At 47.1% G+C, this 20102-nt stretch overlaps 1 protein-coding gene across 2 annotated transcripts in view; it reads right to left on the minus strand.

The window, feature by feature from the left end:
- The window catches only part of Scnn1b (sodium channel epithelial 1 subunit beta), a 61733-nt gene that overhangs the window by 22465 nt on the left and 19166 nt on the right, over positions 1-20102 (minus strand). The window contains exon 2 of one of the 2 annotated variants that reach the window (XM_028867851.2): positions 1100-1418. In XM_028867851.2, the coding sequence (XP_028723684.1) occupies positions 1100-1410 (311 nt within the window). In that variant the 5' untranslated portion in view covers positions 1411-1418. Of the gene's footprint in view, positions 1-1099; positions 1422-20102 lie in introns of both variants that reach the window. The other variant, XM_028867852.2, reaches the window with a different exon arrangement.

Here is a 20102-nt window from a genome sequence, read left to right on the forward strand (position 1 = left end):
CCACTGAGCTGTCTCTCCAGCCTCCAAGGTATCTTCTCCCTCCCCCCCCCCCCCCCGTTTTTAATCATTTTGTGTTTATGGGCATTTTGCCTGTATATATGTCTGTGCACTGTGTGCATGTCTGGTGCCCAAGGAGGCCAGAAGAGGGCACTGGATCCCTGGAGCTGGAGTTACAGGCCATTGTGAGCTGTCATGTGGGTGCTGGGATTTGAACACAGGTCCTCTGGAAGAGTAGCTGGTGCTCTAACTGATGAACCATTTTTCCAACTCCAATATGGAAAAAATCCTAATGGTTGTTTCCTCTGGCAGGTTATACAGAGGACAGTGACGTGGATCTGTTCATTGCTAAAATTGCTAGCATGTGGAACATCGTCTGGCACACAGTAGATGCTCAATAAACACAAATTCAATATCGATGCAGATTGCTGAGAGCAGGAAGTACCATTTATATAGTGTATGTGGTCTTGGTTTTGAAACAGGTTCTGGCTGTACAGCCCAGGCTGGCCTGGAATTCACCATCCTGCCTCAGTCTCTGAATGCTGGGGTTATAGAGGCTGCCTATGCTCCAGTAGATGGTTCTACACCCATGAACATACAGGCAGGACTAAGTGGACTTAGTGGGCTTTAAAAAACAGAGGGGGGAGAGAGAGAGAGAGAGAGATAGAGATAGAGAGAGAGAGAGAGAGAGAGAGAGAGAGAGAGAGAGAGAGAAGTTGGGAGAAAAAAGGGGGGGATAAGGGAGGAACTGGAGGTGAGCGATTTTATCCAAATACATTATATGCACATATGGATATTAAATAAACAACTTTTAAAAAGAAGATGGACAGTGCCCAAGGCAAATACCAGAGGCTGACCTTTGCTTCACTCCAAAGTTACTTAGATCTAGACATCCTGTGGCTCTCTTTAAGCCGAGGAAGCTTAGGATTTTTTAAGTCTTATATGTTGCAAAAGTGAAAGCAAAAGGGGGAAGAAAGGAAAGAAAAAAGAAGGAACAAAACAGAGAGACTGGAGAGAAAAGGAGACATGGGAACGTAGGGAGGGAAGAAAAGGATGGAAAAGAGGGAGGAGAGGAGCCAGCTTTGCTCCGGGGACCACCTACTGGAAGGGGCTGGAATTGCAGACGGTGACCGCTGGGAAGTTCATGGTCTTGAAGCCCATGGAGAGCGAGACGCTGACCTCCCAGCTCAGGTAGGTCTGGATGAAGACGCCCCATTGCCAGCACACCAGGCAGGCGAAGAGCAGCGTGAGCAGGAACCACATGGCCTTCTTCTTGGGCCCTTCGCAGATGATGCGCTTGGGGCCGTGCGTGTTGGTGTTGTTGCAGTACCAGACCAGCAGCTCCTTGTAGGTGTAGCCCGGGCCCTTCTGCAACCGGTGCAGGCACTTCAGCAGGTACTTCTTCACCGGCATGGTGGCACCTGCTGGTACATGGGATGCCATCAGACAGGACACTGTTGAGGAGTTCACAGGACGGAGACTGGTCGCAGAGCCCAACCCCCTCTCCATCCCTCCTTTGGCCGCCCGCTGTCTACCCATCTATCCATCAAACAGAAACGTGCTTATTTAGTGACTGCAGCATAATTCAACTAGTGTCTCTGGATTCGGTGATGAACAAATCAGACAAGATATCTATGCGCCCCGCCCATGCTGGCCTTGAACTTACCTCTATCCTCCTGTCTCTGCCTCCTGCTAGCTCTGGGATTATAGGCATCACTACCATGCCTATCCTAGTGACTGAGGTTTTTCAAACCCCAGGGAATTCCCAGCATAATAGACCAGTTGCTAGATTTCTCAGCTCAGGTTTCCCATGCATAACATGTTGACATATCTAATTCTTTCATTTCATTAAAAATTATCTATTAAAAATTTTATTTTAGCCGGGCAGCAGTGGCACATGCCTTTAATCCCAGCACTCGGGAGGCAGAGGCAGGCAGATCTATCTCTGTGAGTTTGAGGCCAGCCTGGTCTACAGAGCTAGATCCAGAATAGGCACCAAAACTACACAAAGAAACCCTGTCTCGAAAAAAAAAATATTTGATTTATTGTGTGTTCGAGTATGCCAGTATATGCTGGAGAACAACCTTCAGGAGTCTGTTCTCTCCTTCTACCTTGTGAGTCCTGGAGATTGAAGTCAGGGAATCAGGTTCAGTAGCACTTGCCTTACCTGCTGAGCTGTCTTTCTGGTCCCCTCCCTGCCCCCTCCAGAGGAGCTGAGTTTGGAGCCCTATGCATGCTAGGCAAATGCTCTGTCTCTGACCTCCACCCCAAGCCCTGTCACAGCTAACTTATGGAATTGCTGAGAAGGTGAAAAAAAAAATGTGCAAAGTCCAGAGCTCGACCACCCTAAATGAGGCGTCAACGGGATGGGGCTGGTGCTGATAAAATAAGCCAGCAGAAATGCTGAGCTTCAAATGGGACCAGCACAAAGACCGAGGCTCTGCACCCTGAGATCCTAGAGGCGTGAGAGGGTTATGGTTAAAAAGGAGGTCTCTGAGTAGGAATGGTGGTGCCATCTTGTAATCTCAGCATTTGGGAAGCTGAGGCAGAAGGATTGCCATGAGTCCCAGGCCAGCTTGGGCTACAGAGTGAGGCCCTGCTTCATAAAAAGCAAGGGCTTGGGGTCTAGTGCAATGGTGGAGCATTCGCCTGTAGGAGGCTTTGGGCTCAATAGCAAGAAAGAGGGAGAGAAGAGGGAAGGGGAAGGAGGAAGGGAAGGAAGGAGGGAGGGAAGGAGAGAGAGACATATATAGAGAGAATATGAATGTGGGATCTTGAGGTCCTATCCCCAACACTACAAAACATGAAAATAAAAAAAAAAATGTAGCTGAGTTGGCATAGTGCTTGCCTAGCATGCACAAAGTCCTGGGTTTGAGACCCAGCACCTCACAAATTGGGTGTGTGATGCACACCTATAACCCCAGCAGAAAGATCAAAGTCGTTCCCAGCTACATAATAAGTTCAAAGCCAGCTTGACTATAGAAAACCCTGTCTCAAAACACAAAAAAGTGAGATTTGAATGTCATCCCTATTTTATATTGGGGATATATATATATTTATATATAAGTATATATATGTTTATATATACTTGCCCATAAGTTGGGGGTTCCCGGAGGGCAAGAAAGATGGTTCATTTCCATAATCACTGAGTCCAGAGGGACAAACTCAGTACCTGGCTGTTTGCAGGGAGGGGGGCATTAAGTCTTAGATTTGGAGAGAATACTCCAGCAGCTCCGCAGGTCAGGTTGGAATGGAGTGGGTGGTCTTAGAGCACTGGGTGGTAGCTGTGGGTCAGGGAAGACTCTTAGTCCTTTCTAGACCTGTTTCCCAGGGACACAGGAAGCAGGGCTCATGCAGAGATTACTAATAATTGCCACCATGCCTGGTATGAGTGAGCTTCAGGGAATCCCCCTGCCCCAGCAGTCACCCTAGCCATGGGTTCCTGCTGTCCCAGCTAAGCCCACCTCCAAGGTCAGTAGCAGAGGCTATTCCTCCTCAGAGCTATCCTGACTCTGAGCTGGCATGACACATTCCTGTGAGAGCCACTGGTGGGGACACTGTGGTGGGACATTTGGTACCTGCTGATCCCATCCATATCCCCTCCACCTTCCCCAACAGTTCAGGGGAACCCTGGCCTCTCCCATGTCACTTACTGGACATGAGTGGCCAGGCTGACCCCTACCCTTAACCGTAGGGAATGTATGTCTTCCCTAGCCATTGTCATGAATACCACAGAAACTCAATCCTGCCACTTTAGGCTAGAACAATAGAAGAAGAGACCTCCACTTTAGCTAAGGCTTCTGACATGGTAGTTTCTGTCAGCACACAATAGAACAAAATCAATCTGAGGAGAGCAGCGCCTCAAGCCAGTAAGATGTCAGATCAACAGCTGGATCTAGCCATGCCTCAAGCCATCTGTTCGAGGGCTGCGGGACCCAAGATGTTTTTTCTTATGCATGCTGATCCAAACTGGGCCTGTCATTTGTAACTATTAGAAGGCTAAAAGAAGGAGTTCATCTCTCTTTACCCTGTGCTACAGTTACTCACTTGGATGGCTCCTTCCTTGAGCTCTCAAGTTCCCTAGGGCAGGGGGAAAGGCAGCAGCTTTTCCCCAGCATTACACCCAGCTCTCCACTGAACAGACAAATGCAGCCTTCCACGTATCCCTTTCTGCACCGTCCACGTGTGTCCACACCCAGTCTGGATACAGTGGCACCGTCGTCTTTCCTCCTGTAACAGGAAGGGACCAGAGTACCAGGGACCTTGCCATCTCTATGGTCTTCATTCTCTGTGGGAATCAAACTCCATGGCCTCCCAAGCCATTGTGGCTATAAAGTGAGCACTCACAGACTTCTCCAGCTCTAGCCTCCCTCAGCGGGCCTGTCCTCTGCTCTCCTAACACATACAGCAGAGGCTGCGAGAGTGTCAACACACTGTTCCAGCTGCTTTAGATGTCGCTTTCCTCTAATCCATTATTCTTGTGACTGGTAAGTGCAAAGAGGATGAGGCTGGTCTGCCTGGCACGCTCCAGCACCCCCAGGCCTCACAGAAACCAGGGCGTTAATTTCCAACAATGTCATTGGCAGAAAGAGACAAAAGGCATCTCTTGGGTCCTAATCTTTTCCATTCTCATTTAATCCTTCTGGTTCAGTCAAGGAGAAAGTCGAGGCTCTGTACAGGCCTCTGATCCTGGATAATCTCCTAGCTCAGCAGTGGGGCCTCTGGCTTAGAACAGAGTCAGATACAGCATCTGGTTAGAATACGCAACATTTGTGTTTTCACTGAGCTGGTTTTTTTTTTTTTTTTATGTTCCGAGGCAACCTTGTAGTTCATGCTGGCCTCATGCTCCCTAGTTACCCGAGGATGGCCTTGAACTCCTGATCCCTCTGCTTCAATCTCCTGTAGTGCTGGGATTCCAGGTGTATGCCATCATAACTGTCTTGTAATTTGTGTTTAATTTAATATAATTTTTTTTTTTATGGAGCTGGGGATCAAACCCAGGGCATGCAAGGCAAGTGTTTTGTCATTGAGTTGCATCCTCATCTCTTTATTATTGTTGTTGTTGTTGCTGTTATTCATTATTAATAGGCATGCAGACAACACACTGCTCACTGGATTTATTTTTAGTCTTTAAATTACATTTATTTATTTATTTATTTATTTAGTGTGTGTGTGTGTGTGTGTGTGTGTGTGTGTGTGTGTGTGTAGGTCTGATGACAACCTTGGGTATTGTTCCTCTGGCACTATCCACCCTGTTTTTTTGAGACAGGCACTCCCCCTGACCTAGAGCTCTCTGAACAGGCTAAGCTGGCTGGCCTCTCTGGCTCCAAGCATCAGCAGTGTCTGCCTCTCTAATGTGGGATTACCAGTGTGAGCCACCACACCTGGCTTTTCATGTGGGTCCTTGAGACTGAACTCTGGTCCTTGTGCAGCCAGCGCTTTACCAACTGAGCAAGCATCCTTTCAGGTCTTTGCCTTTTAAAAGATGTTGCTGAGGCAGGTGTGCTGGCTCACATCTGTAATCTCAGCTGCTCTGGAGGCTGAAGGAGGAGGCTCTCGCTCAAGGCTAGCCTGGGAAATGTAGTAAGACCCGAATCTCCATCAGTCAACAAACCAATCAAGCAATGTTTGAAGATGTGGCTTAATATTGCTTATCTAGGACTTGCCACTCTCAGCACTAGCGCCCCTCCCTTGCAGAATGGCACCTTTAAGAAAATGAAGGAACAAGCAAGTGGAGAGGACACTTGTGACATACAAGTTTGACAAAGAACTTGGATGCCAGATCTGTAGATACTCATACAAATCAGAAGGTAAGCAAGGACACGGAGTCAGCTCAGATAACCAACCACAGATGAATGGATAAAGAAGATGTGGTAGCCGGCCATGGTGGTGAACACATGTAGTCCCTGGATTTGAGAGGCCAAGGCAGAAGGATTGCAAATTCAAGGCTAACACAGTAAGAGTGTACCTCAAAACAAGACCAAGCAAAAATATAAACTAGTAAACAAAACTCCAATCAAAAAAAGAAAAAATAAAAAGCAATGGAACATTATTCAGCCATTAAAAAGACTGTAAACCAGGCTGGAGAGGCAGCTCACGGGGTTAAGAGGGCTTACTGCTTTGCAGGGGAGCTGGGTTTGGTTCCCAGCACCCACATGGTGACTCACAAGCACCAGTAACTCCAGTTCCAAGGGATTTGATGGCCTCTTCTGGCCTCCATGGGCACTGTATGCACATGGCACACAGATGTTCACACAAACAAAGCACCCATACACATAGCCAGTGGCTGGGAAGGGCAGTGATGAAGGAGAGGGTGAGGATGAGAGGCTGCTAGCAGGGACCAGGAGGAATAACTTTCACTTTCTTTTCTTTTTTTAAAATTTATTTATTTCTTATGTATACAGTGTCCTGCTGATGTATATCCCTTCAGGCCAGAAGAGGGAGCCAGATCTCATTACAGACAGTTGTGAGCCACCATGTGGTTGCTGGGACTTGAACTCAGGACCTCTGGAAGAACAGCCAGTGCTCTTAACCTCTGAGCCATCTTTCCAGCCCCTAACTTTCACTTTCTACAGTACAGTGGCTAACTAGTTGATAACAACTAATTGGATATTCAGAATAGGTATAGAGAGGATGGTGACTGTTACAGCTGAAAGAAATGATAAATGTTTGAGGTGACAGACACATCAGTTGTCCTGTTCTGACCATTGCCTGTTGTGTTCATGAATGGAAATCTCATACACTCACTGCCAAAATGCCTGTGACTGTACCAGTTAGCATCTGAATACCAAAACACCAAATTCACCAGTATGAGGTTGGTACCACTAATTTACCACAACAAACACTGCCAGCTTCAGTTTATGATTTGAGCAGAATAAAAACCATCCCCAGAGACAACCTCTTTGCTTGGTTGTCCTGGGGATTGAACCTGTGGTTTCACATATAAATGTTCCTCTTTAAAATGGGAAAAGGAGGCTTTTCAGTGTGTTAAGAGCACTTGCTGCACTTGAGGACCTCCTGCACCCGTGTAAAAAGCTGGATGCGACCACACTTGTGCCTGTAACCCCAGCGTAGTGACGGGTAGAGACAGGAGGCTCAATGGCACTTGTTGGCTCCCAGTCTTAGCTCCAGGGTCAGTGAGAGACTCTGTCTCAGGAGAATAAAGTAAGGGGTGACAGAGAGGGACATCTGACATCCTTCTCTGGACTCCTTATGGGTGACCACAAAGGGACATACTGCACACATATGCACACTAGAAACACACACACACACACACACACACACACACACACACACACACACACATACACTAGCAAAAATGTCAAAAGATTTGAAAAAAATCATAAAGGAAGATTATGAACATAAGAAAGATGTCTCCATGTCTTTACTCACTGGGAAACCCAAATCAAACCGTAGCGGGACACCACTTCCCACGGGAGGGCCGATTGCTCTGAGCTGGTGAGGATATGAAGCAACATGTAGGGCGGGAGCTGAGGTGGAATCACTTTGGAAAACAGTTGGAGACGGTCTTAGTCAGGGTTTCTATTGCTGTGATGAAACACCATGACCAAAGCAACTCAGGGAGGAAAGGGTTTATTCAGCTCATGCTTCCACATCACTGTTCATCATTGAAGGAAGTCAGGACAGGAACTCAAACAGGGCAGGGACATGGAGGCAGGAGCTGATGCAGAGGCCATGGAGGGGAGCTGCTTACTGGCTTACTCTTATGGCTTGCTCAGCCTCTTTTCTTATAGAACCCATGACCACCAGCCCAAGGATGGCTACATCCACAATTGGCTGGGTCTTTCCACACCAGTCACTAACTAAGAAAATGCTCTATAGACTTGCCTGTGGCCAGATCTTACGAGGCATTCTCTTATTTGAAGTTTCTTCATCTCAGAGGACTCTAGCTTGTGTCAAGCTGACATAAAACTAGTCAGCACAGAGACTCATAAATTTGAATGGACTGGCAAGATAGTTCAGCGGGTAAAGGTGCCCGTTTGAAACCCAAACACCTGAGTTTGCTCCCCAGAACCCACATGGTGGAAAGAGAGAGCTGACTCTTTCAAGTTGTCCTGTGACCCCCACATACTCATCATGGTGCCCCTAAAACAAAAATTTAAAATGCAATACAAATTAAAATAAATAATTCTCTTTAAAAAATTAAGCTGAATGACATCTTATATGATTCAGTAATTCCACTTTATTTATCTGAGAGAACTAAAAGTGTGTGTGGGCACAAAGGTGTCCATGCCTCTTCATAGCAGCCTTTATTTATGATGGTCTCAAAGGGGAGACTGTTCAAATTTCCATCCATTCATATCTGCAGTGGAATACTATTTAGCCACAAACAGGAATCAATGATTAATACACAGAACATGGATGGTTATGCACAACCATTATGCTGAATAAAATGAGCCAGACACAAAAGAGAACACCCTGTAAGATTTCCTCTTAGAAAGCCCCAGCCAAGCTGAACTAATTTATTGAAACAGAAAGTGGATTAGAGACTACTGTGTCTCAATGAAAAGGCTGTCTAGAAAGTTTCACAAAAGAACATTCTAGAGATAGATGGTGGACTTGTTCTGGATTGGTCCTGGGATGGTGAATAATTTGGATGCATTAATCTACATAATTATAAAGATTATTTTTAATTTTAAAATACTTTATTTACATGTGTGAGTGAATGTCTGTGTGAGTATAGTTATTGGATCCCCTGGAACTGGAATTACTGTTATGATCCACCATGTGGGTACTGGGAATAGACCTAGGTCCTCTGGAAGAGCAGCAAGTGCTACTCTTAATCCCTGAGCAATTTCTCCAGCTCCTAAAGACTGTCTTTATGTAAACTATAGATCAGTAAACTTTGGATAAAATGTATCCACTGTCATTCCACATGTATGAGATTCTGCATTAAATAAAAATCTAGATTTTTTTTAACTTTGAAAAAACATCAGCAATTGTCCCAGCATGGCAATTGCTGCTGGACATGTCTGCCATCCTCCTTAGCTTGCCCCATTTGTAAATGTTTTATACCCAGCCCTCTGTTCCAGCTTCCTTATTAGCTGCTATGCTTACGTTGACATCGGACTTTGTGATCACTGTAAATTACAGAAATTCTTTCATTGAAATCCCCTGTATTTATTTTTTGTAGCAAAACCTCAGATGATCTGAGGAACTAGGTATGAGCAGCCTGAGTTTGACACTTAATTGAAGGTTAACCTGAGCACAGACTCGACTGGTTATTGGGAAAGTTTCCGTGGTCATGTCTGTGCTGGGGAGCCACAGCACATGACTGAGGCTTTGTTCTCAAGAACCAGCCAGTGTCAGGGTGAGGGGTGGAGCTGACTATGCTAGGCAAGAGAAGCTGAAGGCTAGCCTTTGTTGAAGAGGTGAAGTCTCACTATGCTCCCTAGGTGGGTCTGGAACTCCTGGGCTCCAGGGATCTTTCCACCTCAGTCATGTGAGTGCTGTGATTGTAGGTGTGCACTACCACACTTGGCTTGAGGGGGAGTTTAAAGGGAGAGCTCAGGTTCTTTGGGCACATCACTTTGATTTTTCAGTCCACGTATTGTGTGCACCCTGGCGGCACCTGCATCTGTCTTCATGTCTCTGTACCACAGCGGACTGAAGCAGCCAGGGCTTCCTAGACAAACGACTGATACTGGCTTGGTTATAGGAAATACAAGGTGGTCTTGAGCTGCCATCACACTAGAGAGAAAGGCAAATACCAAAGTCTGTTGGAGTCTGTCGGAAAGGTGCCTGGGAAAGGTTCTCACGGGCAATGGTGGGGCACCGTAGGCATCTTCACAATGTAAAACAGAAGATTAGAACTGGATCAAGACACATTGTGTATTAAAATCCCATGGGTTCAAGGGGACACCAAAAGTGGGAGGGGTGAGTAAAACAGTAGTCATTAGAGAATAAATGCCATCGATAAATGGACCCCAGGAAACTAGTGCAAGAGTCTGTAAATTACAGCTCAAAACCTTTTGTGGCCTATGTCTGTGATGTCCTTAAGCTAAGAGTGAATTATGCATGAATTCTGTGTATGGTGTGTGTGTGGGCGTGCAAGCACCCATGTGTGTGCCCGTGGAGACCAGAAGTTGACGTCCATATCTTCGCCTATTGTTCTCCATCATAATTTTGGAGACAGGGTCTTTCACTGAACCCAAAGTTTGCTGTTTGGGGACAGACTGACGGGCCAACAGGGCCCCAGACATGTCTCTGCACCCCTAAGAGCTGGGGTTATAGCTTGCACAACCCTGGTCAGCTTTTCCATGGCTGCTTGGGAATCCAAAATCAGGTCCTCAAGCTTTCTTGGCCAGCACTTTACTCACTGAACTTAATTTATTATTTGTTTGTTTGTTTTGAGGCAAGACCTCACTGTGTAGCCCTGGCTGTCCCGGAACACATAGAAATCCACCTGCCTCTGCTCTCCCCCATCCTCCCCACCCCTGTGCTGGAATTTAAAGGCATGTACCACAATTGCCCAGCATGATCCTAATTTTACAGTCTTACAAGGAAAAGAATATGTGATAGAGATGTATATAGTTCAGAAAACTCAAAATTTAACTATTTGACACTTTGTATAAAAAATTTTGCCATCACCTTACTCTATGTTTTAATTACTCAACAGATACACCTTTGGGGAGGAAACATTTATTTGAGCTCACGGTTTCAGAGGGTTCCAGTCCAACATGGTGGTGAAGACAGGGCAGCTGGAGTGTAACTCAGGCTCCTCACCTCATGGTGGACCAAGAGGCAGAGAGAGAGGCTGGAACCCATCCTAGAGAGCTGCTTGTGCTCCTAGGTCCCACCTCATCAAGGTACCACCCCTCTCCAGACAGTGTCACCAGCAGGGTGGCAAGTGTTCAGAGCATGAGCCTGTGGGACATTTCAGAGTCACACCACAACACCGTGTCATATGTACGTGCTTGCAGCAGATAAAAAGGAACCTTTGAAAGGAGGGTTTCCTGTGTTTTAAGTTTGATTTTATTCCCCTAAACAGTTCAATGGCTTCTGAGATGTTTGTCATCCATAGGTCACCATGGTGTCTGCTGAATACCTGAAGCATTTGTGACATTATTTGCAGAACAGGTAACAGTGTGTCAACTGGCTTTTGTCCCTGAGGTCGATGTAGCCTCAGCTTGAGAGGCACTGTGAACACCAAGTGGGTCATATATGTGTGAAATAACAAGCTTGAAGCGCCGAGACCTCCCAAAAGTACCCTTTTAAACCACTCAAAAATAGCTTATTCTGTGAGCCCCTCCAAATTCTTTTGGCTAGGCATGGTTGTGCACACTTTCAATCTCTGCACTCGGGAGGCAGGTTGGTCTCTGTGAGTCCCAGGTCTACATACATAGCAATGTTCAGGGCAGGCCGGGCACCTTAGTGAGAATATGTCTGAAGATAAAAAAGTAAAAAACAGGAGCCAGGCATGTGGGTCAGTGGTGGAATACCTGCCTAGTATGTGTGAGGCGCTGGGTTTAATTCCCAGGACCCTATGAGAAGCTCATCTTCCCAGCAGCCCACGATTAATTGTTTTCCACTGGCTGAAGCACCTGCTAGTCCAAGGACACAAGATCCCTTCCAAGGAATTTTTCTCGTGTGTGTGTGTGTGTGTGTGTGTGTGTGTGCGTGCACACGTGCATGTGTGTTTGCATGCCATCCTTTTAAGAATGCTGGCACAGACATAATCATGCCCATTTCTCAGAGAAGGGAAGGAATGAGGAGGCAGAGGGGTGTGTGCATAGTCACAGTGAGTCAGAACAGATCTGGAAATAGAAACTAGCCATCACTCACTGACACACTCAAAGGACACCTGACCTCCTGCACCTGTTTCCGTGGGCGTCGGGGAAGTAACAAATGTAGCAATGGGGCGGCTGCCTCGTGTGCACATATGTGCCTCCTTCACCCCAGGCTGTGGTGTGCCAATGTCTAGGTGTTCGCCCAGAGTGCCAGGCTGGGAGATGGGAATGGTAGCAAAGGCGGCTTCCTGCACTGCCTTCTGGAAGGGGAGACTCGCTGGCCACAGTTGAGCTGATGTGTAGTGTACAGTTAAGTGAGAGGAAAAAAGGATGGAATGATACAGAGAGCTTGCACGTCAGCTGGCAGTGGAACACCTGTAATCCCAGTGTTCCAGAAGCAGAGGCAGGAGGATTACCAGTTTGAACTCAGTTGCAGAGTACTAGCCTAGTGTGGAGAGAGACAGAAACAGGAAGACGACAGACAGACAGACAGGCAGACAGACAGACGACAGATGGACAGAGACACAGAGCCACATTTAGGAGGGAGAAGAGGTGGGGCATACATAGATGTGTGTGGTCTACCTCTAAGGGGTTACTTAAGAGTGGATATATGACTTGGCTTCAAGGAAGGGAACTGCCTGGAAAAAAGACTAAGAAAACAAATCATTCCTTTTGCCTTTCTTGAAGTTTGGGCACACCAGCATCAATCCTTGTACTTCTTTGTCCAGCAACTATTTCTTAACCTCTCTTCTAGGCCCGGGGCCCTCCTTAGGGCTCAAACCAAGTAGCAGATCTCTGTCTTTTTGTCGTGTGCATGCCCACAGGAGACAAAAAGTATGAAAAAGAGTAAAGTTTAAAACTTACGCTTGTCAGAGTGAGGTCAGAGAATACATACATCGGTCATGAAAGTGTTTCCTAACACCAACTAGTGGCTGAGCTCTGGGGAAAATGACTCCTTTTTACATGCCAGTGGGGCTCACACTGACATGACCTAGAGTCTCATGACATTTCAGGTGATACACACACAGGTATTCTCACTTCTTGTGTGTGCAAGTGGATCTGTGCCCAAGTGTGTGTGTGTGTGTGTGTGTGTGTGTGTGTGTGTGTGTGTGTGCCCTCACAGTGTGTGACACGGGATGCCCTCCGACGGGAACCACCTGTCCTACTTTAATGTCTGTTGCTGTGGTAACATACCCCGATGAAAAGCAGTTAGGGGAGAAAGGGTTCATTTGGTTCACATTGCCAAGTTACAGCCCATCACTTCCGGGAAGTCAAGGCTTTGGACACCCCCAGCCAAAAGCAGAGAGAGGATACACACGTGGATACCTGCTTGATTGCTCCCAGCTAGCTTTCTCCTCTCTTACACTGCTCAGGACACCTTGCCTAGGGGATGGTGCTGCCCATGATGGATTAGGTCTTCTTACATTAACAATCAAGACAGTCCCCAAAGACATGCCCAGATGGCACCTGGAGGGGTGGAGGGGAGAGGAAGGGGGGCTTTGCTTGAAGCAAAGCAAGAAAAAGGGGTCACTTGTCTGGACTTTGAGTGGCTTCTGGGCTTCAGGTAAGTCAAGGACATGTTGATGCTTTGGAGGCTGACCCCTCCCTCTACTGGTATCTGGTGGCTTGTACCTCTCTCTCTCTCTCTCTCTCTCATATATATATATACATATATTTGATGTCTATCCTTATTTATTTTTTGCTCAGGACTCAATCCAACAGCATACATTGCCTTTTCTGGTTCCCTTTCTCATTGTCTCTCTGTGGGGCAGGGCATGGAACCCTGCACCTTGGGCATGCTAGGCAAGCTATACAGCTCTGAGCCCTGCTCCCAGCCTGCCCTTTGTAGTTACTGTGGCTCATGATGCCGCTACCTCATTTTCTGTGTACTGTGATGGAGGAGAAGTCCAGTCAGTGTTGGCACAGAAACACTTTAACTGATACTTATCCCAGCTCTGGAATGCTAACACATGGTCATGCCACACTGATGTCATTTCTCTGTCCTCTGTGGCAGGTCATGGGCGGGTCACTCTCCTTTCTGGAAGTACTGAAGCAATGGCCACACTCATGAATGGTATGGGAATGTCCTTTGGGCTTCCAGCTGACATTTTGGGGTGGCCTCTGGGTAGCATTGCACCTGAGGAGCATGCCATTGGTGCTCTATGGTCTCATCCAGCAATGGGGTGATGATGGGGTCACCCCCTCATTTATCATGACAAGGGAACACCCTCAGAGGGCATCAGAGATTTCCACCAAATATTTATGTCCCACGTGGTGACCTCTGTTCCTATCCAGAGGCAGGTGGTATGGGCGATTCTGCTGTATCCTTAGAAAAGGGCCCAGTCCATGATAAAAATGGGTTTAGATATTGAATGCCCCCTGGAAAGCCACAAAGCAGAGGTTTGGTCTCCAGCCTGTGGTGCTATTGAGAAATGGCAGCACCTTGAGGAGGTGGGGCTCCGTGTAGGCCATTGGGGTCACATTAAAGAGATACCAGGACTCCAGCCCCTCCCTTTCCCTCTCTTTGTTCCTGGCCACTGAACAGGCCTTCTCTGTCATACCTTACTGTCATACCAACTATACCAGGCAGAAAGCAGCAGGGCCAGGCAACCGTGACTGAATGCTCTGAATCAGTGAGCCCAGCGAAACTCTTCCTTTGTTAAGTTAATTGTCTCAGGGATTTTATCAGTGGCTGAGAGCTAACACAGACTCTTTTGGTTTTAATTTTCTTTGCAAGTGGGGATGATGGTCTCTGCCTTCTGGGTTGTTAGGATTCAGTGAGCTGCTACATGGGATAGGTAGATGTCAGGGGTGGTAACTGATATTGTCCTTATCATCATTTCATACTAGGAACAGAGTTATTCAGAATGATGGTTGCTGTTCACTCCGGGGTGCTGAGGGAGGCATTCATGGGAGGATGGCATGAGGAAAAGAAGGCTCCCGTGAGCCACAGAGTAGACCCTCACCAGATAGCACGTTGATCTTAGACTTCCACACCCCAGAACTATAATAAACTTCTGCTGTTCATATGCCACCAAGATGCTGGCATTTATTTCAGCAGCCTGAGCAGGGCTGGCAAAGCAGGGCTCCGGGCTTCCTGTAGAAGGCTGGTTGAGGTTTGTTGAGGGCCAGAGAACCGCACCCTGCACACGCTCCTCTGCACCCTTTCAAAACCCTGCAACATCCTGCACATGACTCAGGGCTTAGCACTTTCCCTTCCTCCCTGTCAAATCAAAACTGTCTTCCTTGGGCTGGGGAGATGGCTTGGTGCTTAAGTGATAGCTGTGTAAACTTCAGGGCTGGGGTGCGGATTTCCAGAACCTACGGAAATGCCAAGTGGGCGTGGCAGCCCACCTGTAATTCTAGCCTCAGAAGGCAGAAGCAGGAGATTCCTAGAGCAAGCTGTCTACGGGACGTAGCCATATCGGTGAGCTCTGGGTTTGGCTCAGAGGCTCTGCCTCATTGAATAAGGTGGAAGAGTGATTGAGGATGATTCCTGGCATCAACCTCCAGCTTCCACATACATGCACACACTCAGGCCCCACACAGAAAGCAGAAGCCACAGGATCTAATTGTTTCATGCCTGCTCTGGCCTCCTTCCAGCTCCTATGAAGGCCTGCACCTCTCTATGCAAGATTTGTTCAACACCATACGTACAGATGTTCCTGGGAACGAGGAGAACACGACCTCTAAACCCTCAAAGATGGATGCTTACACCTGGTTTTCCCCCTAACCACCCCACACAGGGTGCGTGCTGTGCTGCAAGATGGGAGAGAGGAGATGGTTAGCTCAAGTGCAGCCCACGTCCCACCGACCCGGTTGTGAGTCTTCAGCTCTGGCACCCCCAAAAGGGTGACTTTCTCCTGGCTGCTCTAAGGTACCGTGCGGGACCTGGATGCTGCTGCCAAATGCTGGCCTCTGCCAAGAACCACAGTCAGCTCTTCTTGGATGGGCATGGCCATATTTTCAAAATGAGAAAGAGTACCATCCCTCGGTTCCAAGAGGGAAAATAATATAGCAAAGACAGAACTTGCAGGAAAAGCTTATCGAGAGTCCTGTCAAGCTTTGGGTGTGAATCCAGGAAACTTGTGCAACCCTGGGAAGCTGCACAGTGTCTCCGTGCCTCCATTCCCTTATCTGAGGTGTGGAGACAATATTATGCCTCCATCCCAGGGTGTTTGGGACGGTATGTGGTTCCCAGCATCCTATGCACACCTCTTCCTGCTGGCTTTTATCCTCTCAAGGCCCTAGGCAAGTAAAAGGCCATACTGCCCTTCCAAACACAAAAAGAAAAGGGCAGTGTTTAAAGTGGACACAGGAGCCAGGTGTGATGCCTTGTGCCTGTAATCCAACCACTAAGGTGGAGGCTGGAGGATCAGGAGTTCAAGATCATTCTCATCTATATGACAATTTAAAGACCAGCCTGAGGTGCTTAAGATTTTTGTCTAAAAATGAAAAGAAAAGAAAGCCTAAACAGATAAATTTAAGAAATGGGCAATGGTTAAGGGGATGTCTGGCATCGTGCTAGTGAGACAAATGGAATGTAACTGTCGTGGTGAGAGGTAAATGATGTCAAATGGAGGGCAAGAGGGAGTGTCAGTGTTTGACAGGCTGGGGGGGCGTGGCCTGCAGGTACAAGCCGCAGCCCAGCTCTAAGTGCGGCAGGCACGGAGCGGGCTTCTGTGCCAAGGTCCGGTCACTGCAGGGCAGTCATGTCTTTTTCCTGATTTCAAAGTTTGATACAGTCTCTAATAAATATTTTTCATCCAGGGACCAGATTGAAACTAAATTTTTGACTCCGGTAATTTAAAATCTATTCAGCTTTTCTTGGGAAAGCATTCCCAAGCCATACACAACACCACACCTCTGGCCGGTCATTAAATCCACCTCTTTTCTCCCTCTTTCGCTCTCCACCTTCCTGGTTTTCCTTTTTCCTCTTTCTCTTCCCTCTCCCTCCCCGATCCTTTAAAGCAACTTCTTCCCATCATGTTATTTCACTGTATCCTTTCCTAGTTATCGCTAAAAGTGCCAGACAGCCGCCTTCCTAATTGCAGTGTTATTAGAGAGTAACATTAATTATCATGGGAGCTCACTGGCTCACCAGTGAAAGTTATGACAAAAGAAGTGATCAGCAGTGACAAGCTGCACTTTCCGAAGACGTAAGGACATCCTGGGGGCCCAGATCCAGTGACCCGCCTTTCTGGTGACCAAGTACCATCTGTTTTCAGAGTCACTTTTACCAGCTCTAGCCAAAGCTTAGAGCAAAAGGCCCAGGAGCATTAGAATAGTATGAGAACAATGTCACCAGCACCAGTTGGGAGTGACTGGAACCCCTCACAGGCCAACGTGACAGTCCAACTCTAAAGAAAAATCTTAAATATGTAGATCCACTTGAAGATCTCACCTCAAGGACAGACATGGAGGTGAAGACTTGTGATCCCAGCACTCGGGAGATGGAGATAGGAGGACAAGCCTTGGCTATCTTGTGAGTTCAAACAAACCAAACAAAAAGCCTAACTTCAAACATGGATGTGGTGGCAGCAGAAGCCTCCAAGTCTAGCACTCAGGAGGCTGAGGCAGAAGAATTGAATCTGAAGCCAGCCTGGGCTGCATAGCAAGACCTTGTCTGAAAAACAAAACAACCCCTCCCAACCCAACCAAACAACAAACCCACTAGACCCCGAGTGTGGGAAGGGAAAAGCTCAGCTCACACCTCAGAGGCGTTTGCCCCAAGTCGTGAGGCAGGAGTTCTGCATTCACAAAACTAGACCAGCGTGGACAGCACATCTGCCCTGACTGCTCACTTCTGGAATCTTCTGGCTTCTGTAGTCTAGTCCCCAGAATGGTTGAAGAGTTCCATAAGGTTATCTCTGTAGACAGAAGTGGTCAGAGTGCCATTAACAAAGTCAGCTTCCTGTCTTCCTGTTCCCGGAGACTGGCTGCTTCATGCACAAGGATGTCTTTGAGCCTGGTCATCATGATATGATACGGGCTGCCTTTGGGAACCAATTATGCTGTCATTTACTTAATATCTTTCCTTCAGTTGACTCACTCCTGGTTTTGCTTAAATACCCACTTCAGCTTTGTTCTAAGCAACAATATCCACTAAATCACAGGTTGGATGTCACTAATTATATATGTGTTCTAGTCCACCTCAACACAAATAATTATGAACGAGATGAGAAACAGTGCCATGTGTGCTATCTGAAAACCACCAGTACCCTCTCTCGGGCAGACACATTCAGCAGCGAGCCTTGTCTTCTCTAACTCACTAGATTAGATAAGACGCCTCATTGCCGGACGTGCTGACCCCGCCCCTTGAGTGGCCGTGCCTGGTGGATCTTAGCCTGACCTGTTTTGTAGGTTTCTCTACCACCTAGTCTAGGTCTATATTACATAGGTCTCAATTCCAGGAACAGCTTGATATGTGCCCAGTCAAGCCAGACTGAGGTTCCCAATCTCTAAGACATCAAATGGCCACAGCTGCCAGAAAGACTTAACTGGTTGCCCTGCCCCCACCAGGGCTGGAGCTTGAACTCAGATTCTTGTGTCATGCTAGACAAGTTTTTACTACTGAGCTATATCCCTAGCCCTTGAATTCCCATTTGTCCCCCGTCCCCACACTGGCCTAGCAGATGCCATCTTCCTGTGCCTCGGACTCTGAAGTACTAGAGTTATGGTCATAGGTCATCATATCAAGCTCAGAAAATGTTTAGTTTTCTGGAGGCGCTGCAATAAGACTCAAGGACCTCAGCATGCTGTGGAAGCACTTGTCACTGAGCCGCGTCCCAGCCCTTCCTTGAATGGCCTTTTAAGGAAACATCTGTCATTTCCCTGGGTACCTGGTGATTAAGTTCCACAACTGGGTCTAGAAAGGTGACCACACCCACGGCAGTCCCATCCTCTCTGTCAAGACTTTCTACAACAATGCAGATGCTCATGGAGAGAAAAACAAGTGTGTGCTGGGACTGGAAGAGCCTGGCATGCCATACACAGTCCAGACACACAGAGGAATACTGGAGGTCATTAGGGAGGATGATTAAGTGTTACTGTTTAAAATAATCTGTGGGGTCGGGGAAGATGGCTTCCTTGGTAAAACACTCCTTGTAAGTGTGAGGACCCGGACTTGATCCCCAAACTCACATAAAAAGCCAGACATGGAGGTGGATGCTTGTCACCCCTGTTGAGATGTTGCAACGGGAGGTGGAGCTCTAGAAACTTTATGGCCAGCTAGTCAAGTCTACTTGGCCAAGTTCCAGGCCAATGAAAGATTCTGTCTCAACCCAAAACGTAGAGGAACCTGAGGAATGATAGTCAAGGTTGTCCTTTATCACTACATGCTACATGTATGTGCTACACATGTAAGCATACTAAGACACTCACTCACTCACTCACTCACTCATTCACTCACTCACTCACACACACACGCATCTATAGAGTTGGCTATGGTGATATACACTTGTAATCACAGTTCTCAGGAGTCTGATGGAAAGTTTTAAGCTAGCCTGGGCTACATGGTGAGACCCAGTCCCATCCATGCCCAGATTAAAACAACCTGCAGGAATATATATATATATATATATATATATATATATATATGAAAAAGATCATCTGAGATGGTATTAACCAGGGCGTTTACTATGATTACCTCTTAGAAGCAAGAGCTTGGGTTACTAAGAATAATATTTTTAGTTTGTCTGTATTTTACAACTTTCCCATGATGGACATATATTGTTTATATCACAAAAACATAATAAGCGAGCACATTCTTGTTTTTGTAGCAGTGTGGGAGAAGACTCCAGGCAGCGTTACTACTCGGAGAATTGGGATGATAAAAGTTAGGGCCAGCAAGATGGCTCAGGAGTACAAACCTGGTGACCAGAACCTACGTAAAAAAAGCCAGATGTAGGTGGCCTGCGCCCTGTCATCCCGGCACCCCTACTGCAAGATGGAAGGCAGAGACGAAGACTTCCCTGGAATCTTGGGCCATCTAGCCTAGACTATACAGCACAGCAAGGGAAACCAGAGTGGTCTTTCTCAGGGAAAGCAGAGGAGAGGACAGACTCCCAGAGGCGGCCCTCTGACCGCCACTGGGCATGGCATGGCTCCCGCGCACCCTCTCTCCTTCCCCATCTCTCCAACACAGATAAAAATACGGTTGGTTTCTTGTATTCATCTATGGACTCAAGCAATCTCAGATCAGATTTATTTTTAAGCAGTGTCTGTCCTGAACATGAACGCTTCTCATCATCACTCCCTAAACAATAAGGTAAGCAACCCTGAATCACTTCATATAAGGGGCTGAATAGTGAGGATTTAGGCCCTGGATGCAGTGCCCCATGGATTTGAAAGGAA

This window comes from Peromyscus leucopus, chromosome 1, assembly GCF_004664715.2.
Source record: "Peromyscus leucopus breed LL Stock chromosome 1, UCI_PerLeu_2.1, whole genome shotgun sequence".
Classification (NCBI taxonomy): domain Eukaryota; kingdom Metazoa; phylum Chordata; class Mammalia; order Rodentia; family Cricetidae; genus Peromyscus; species Peromyscus leucopus.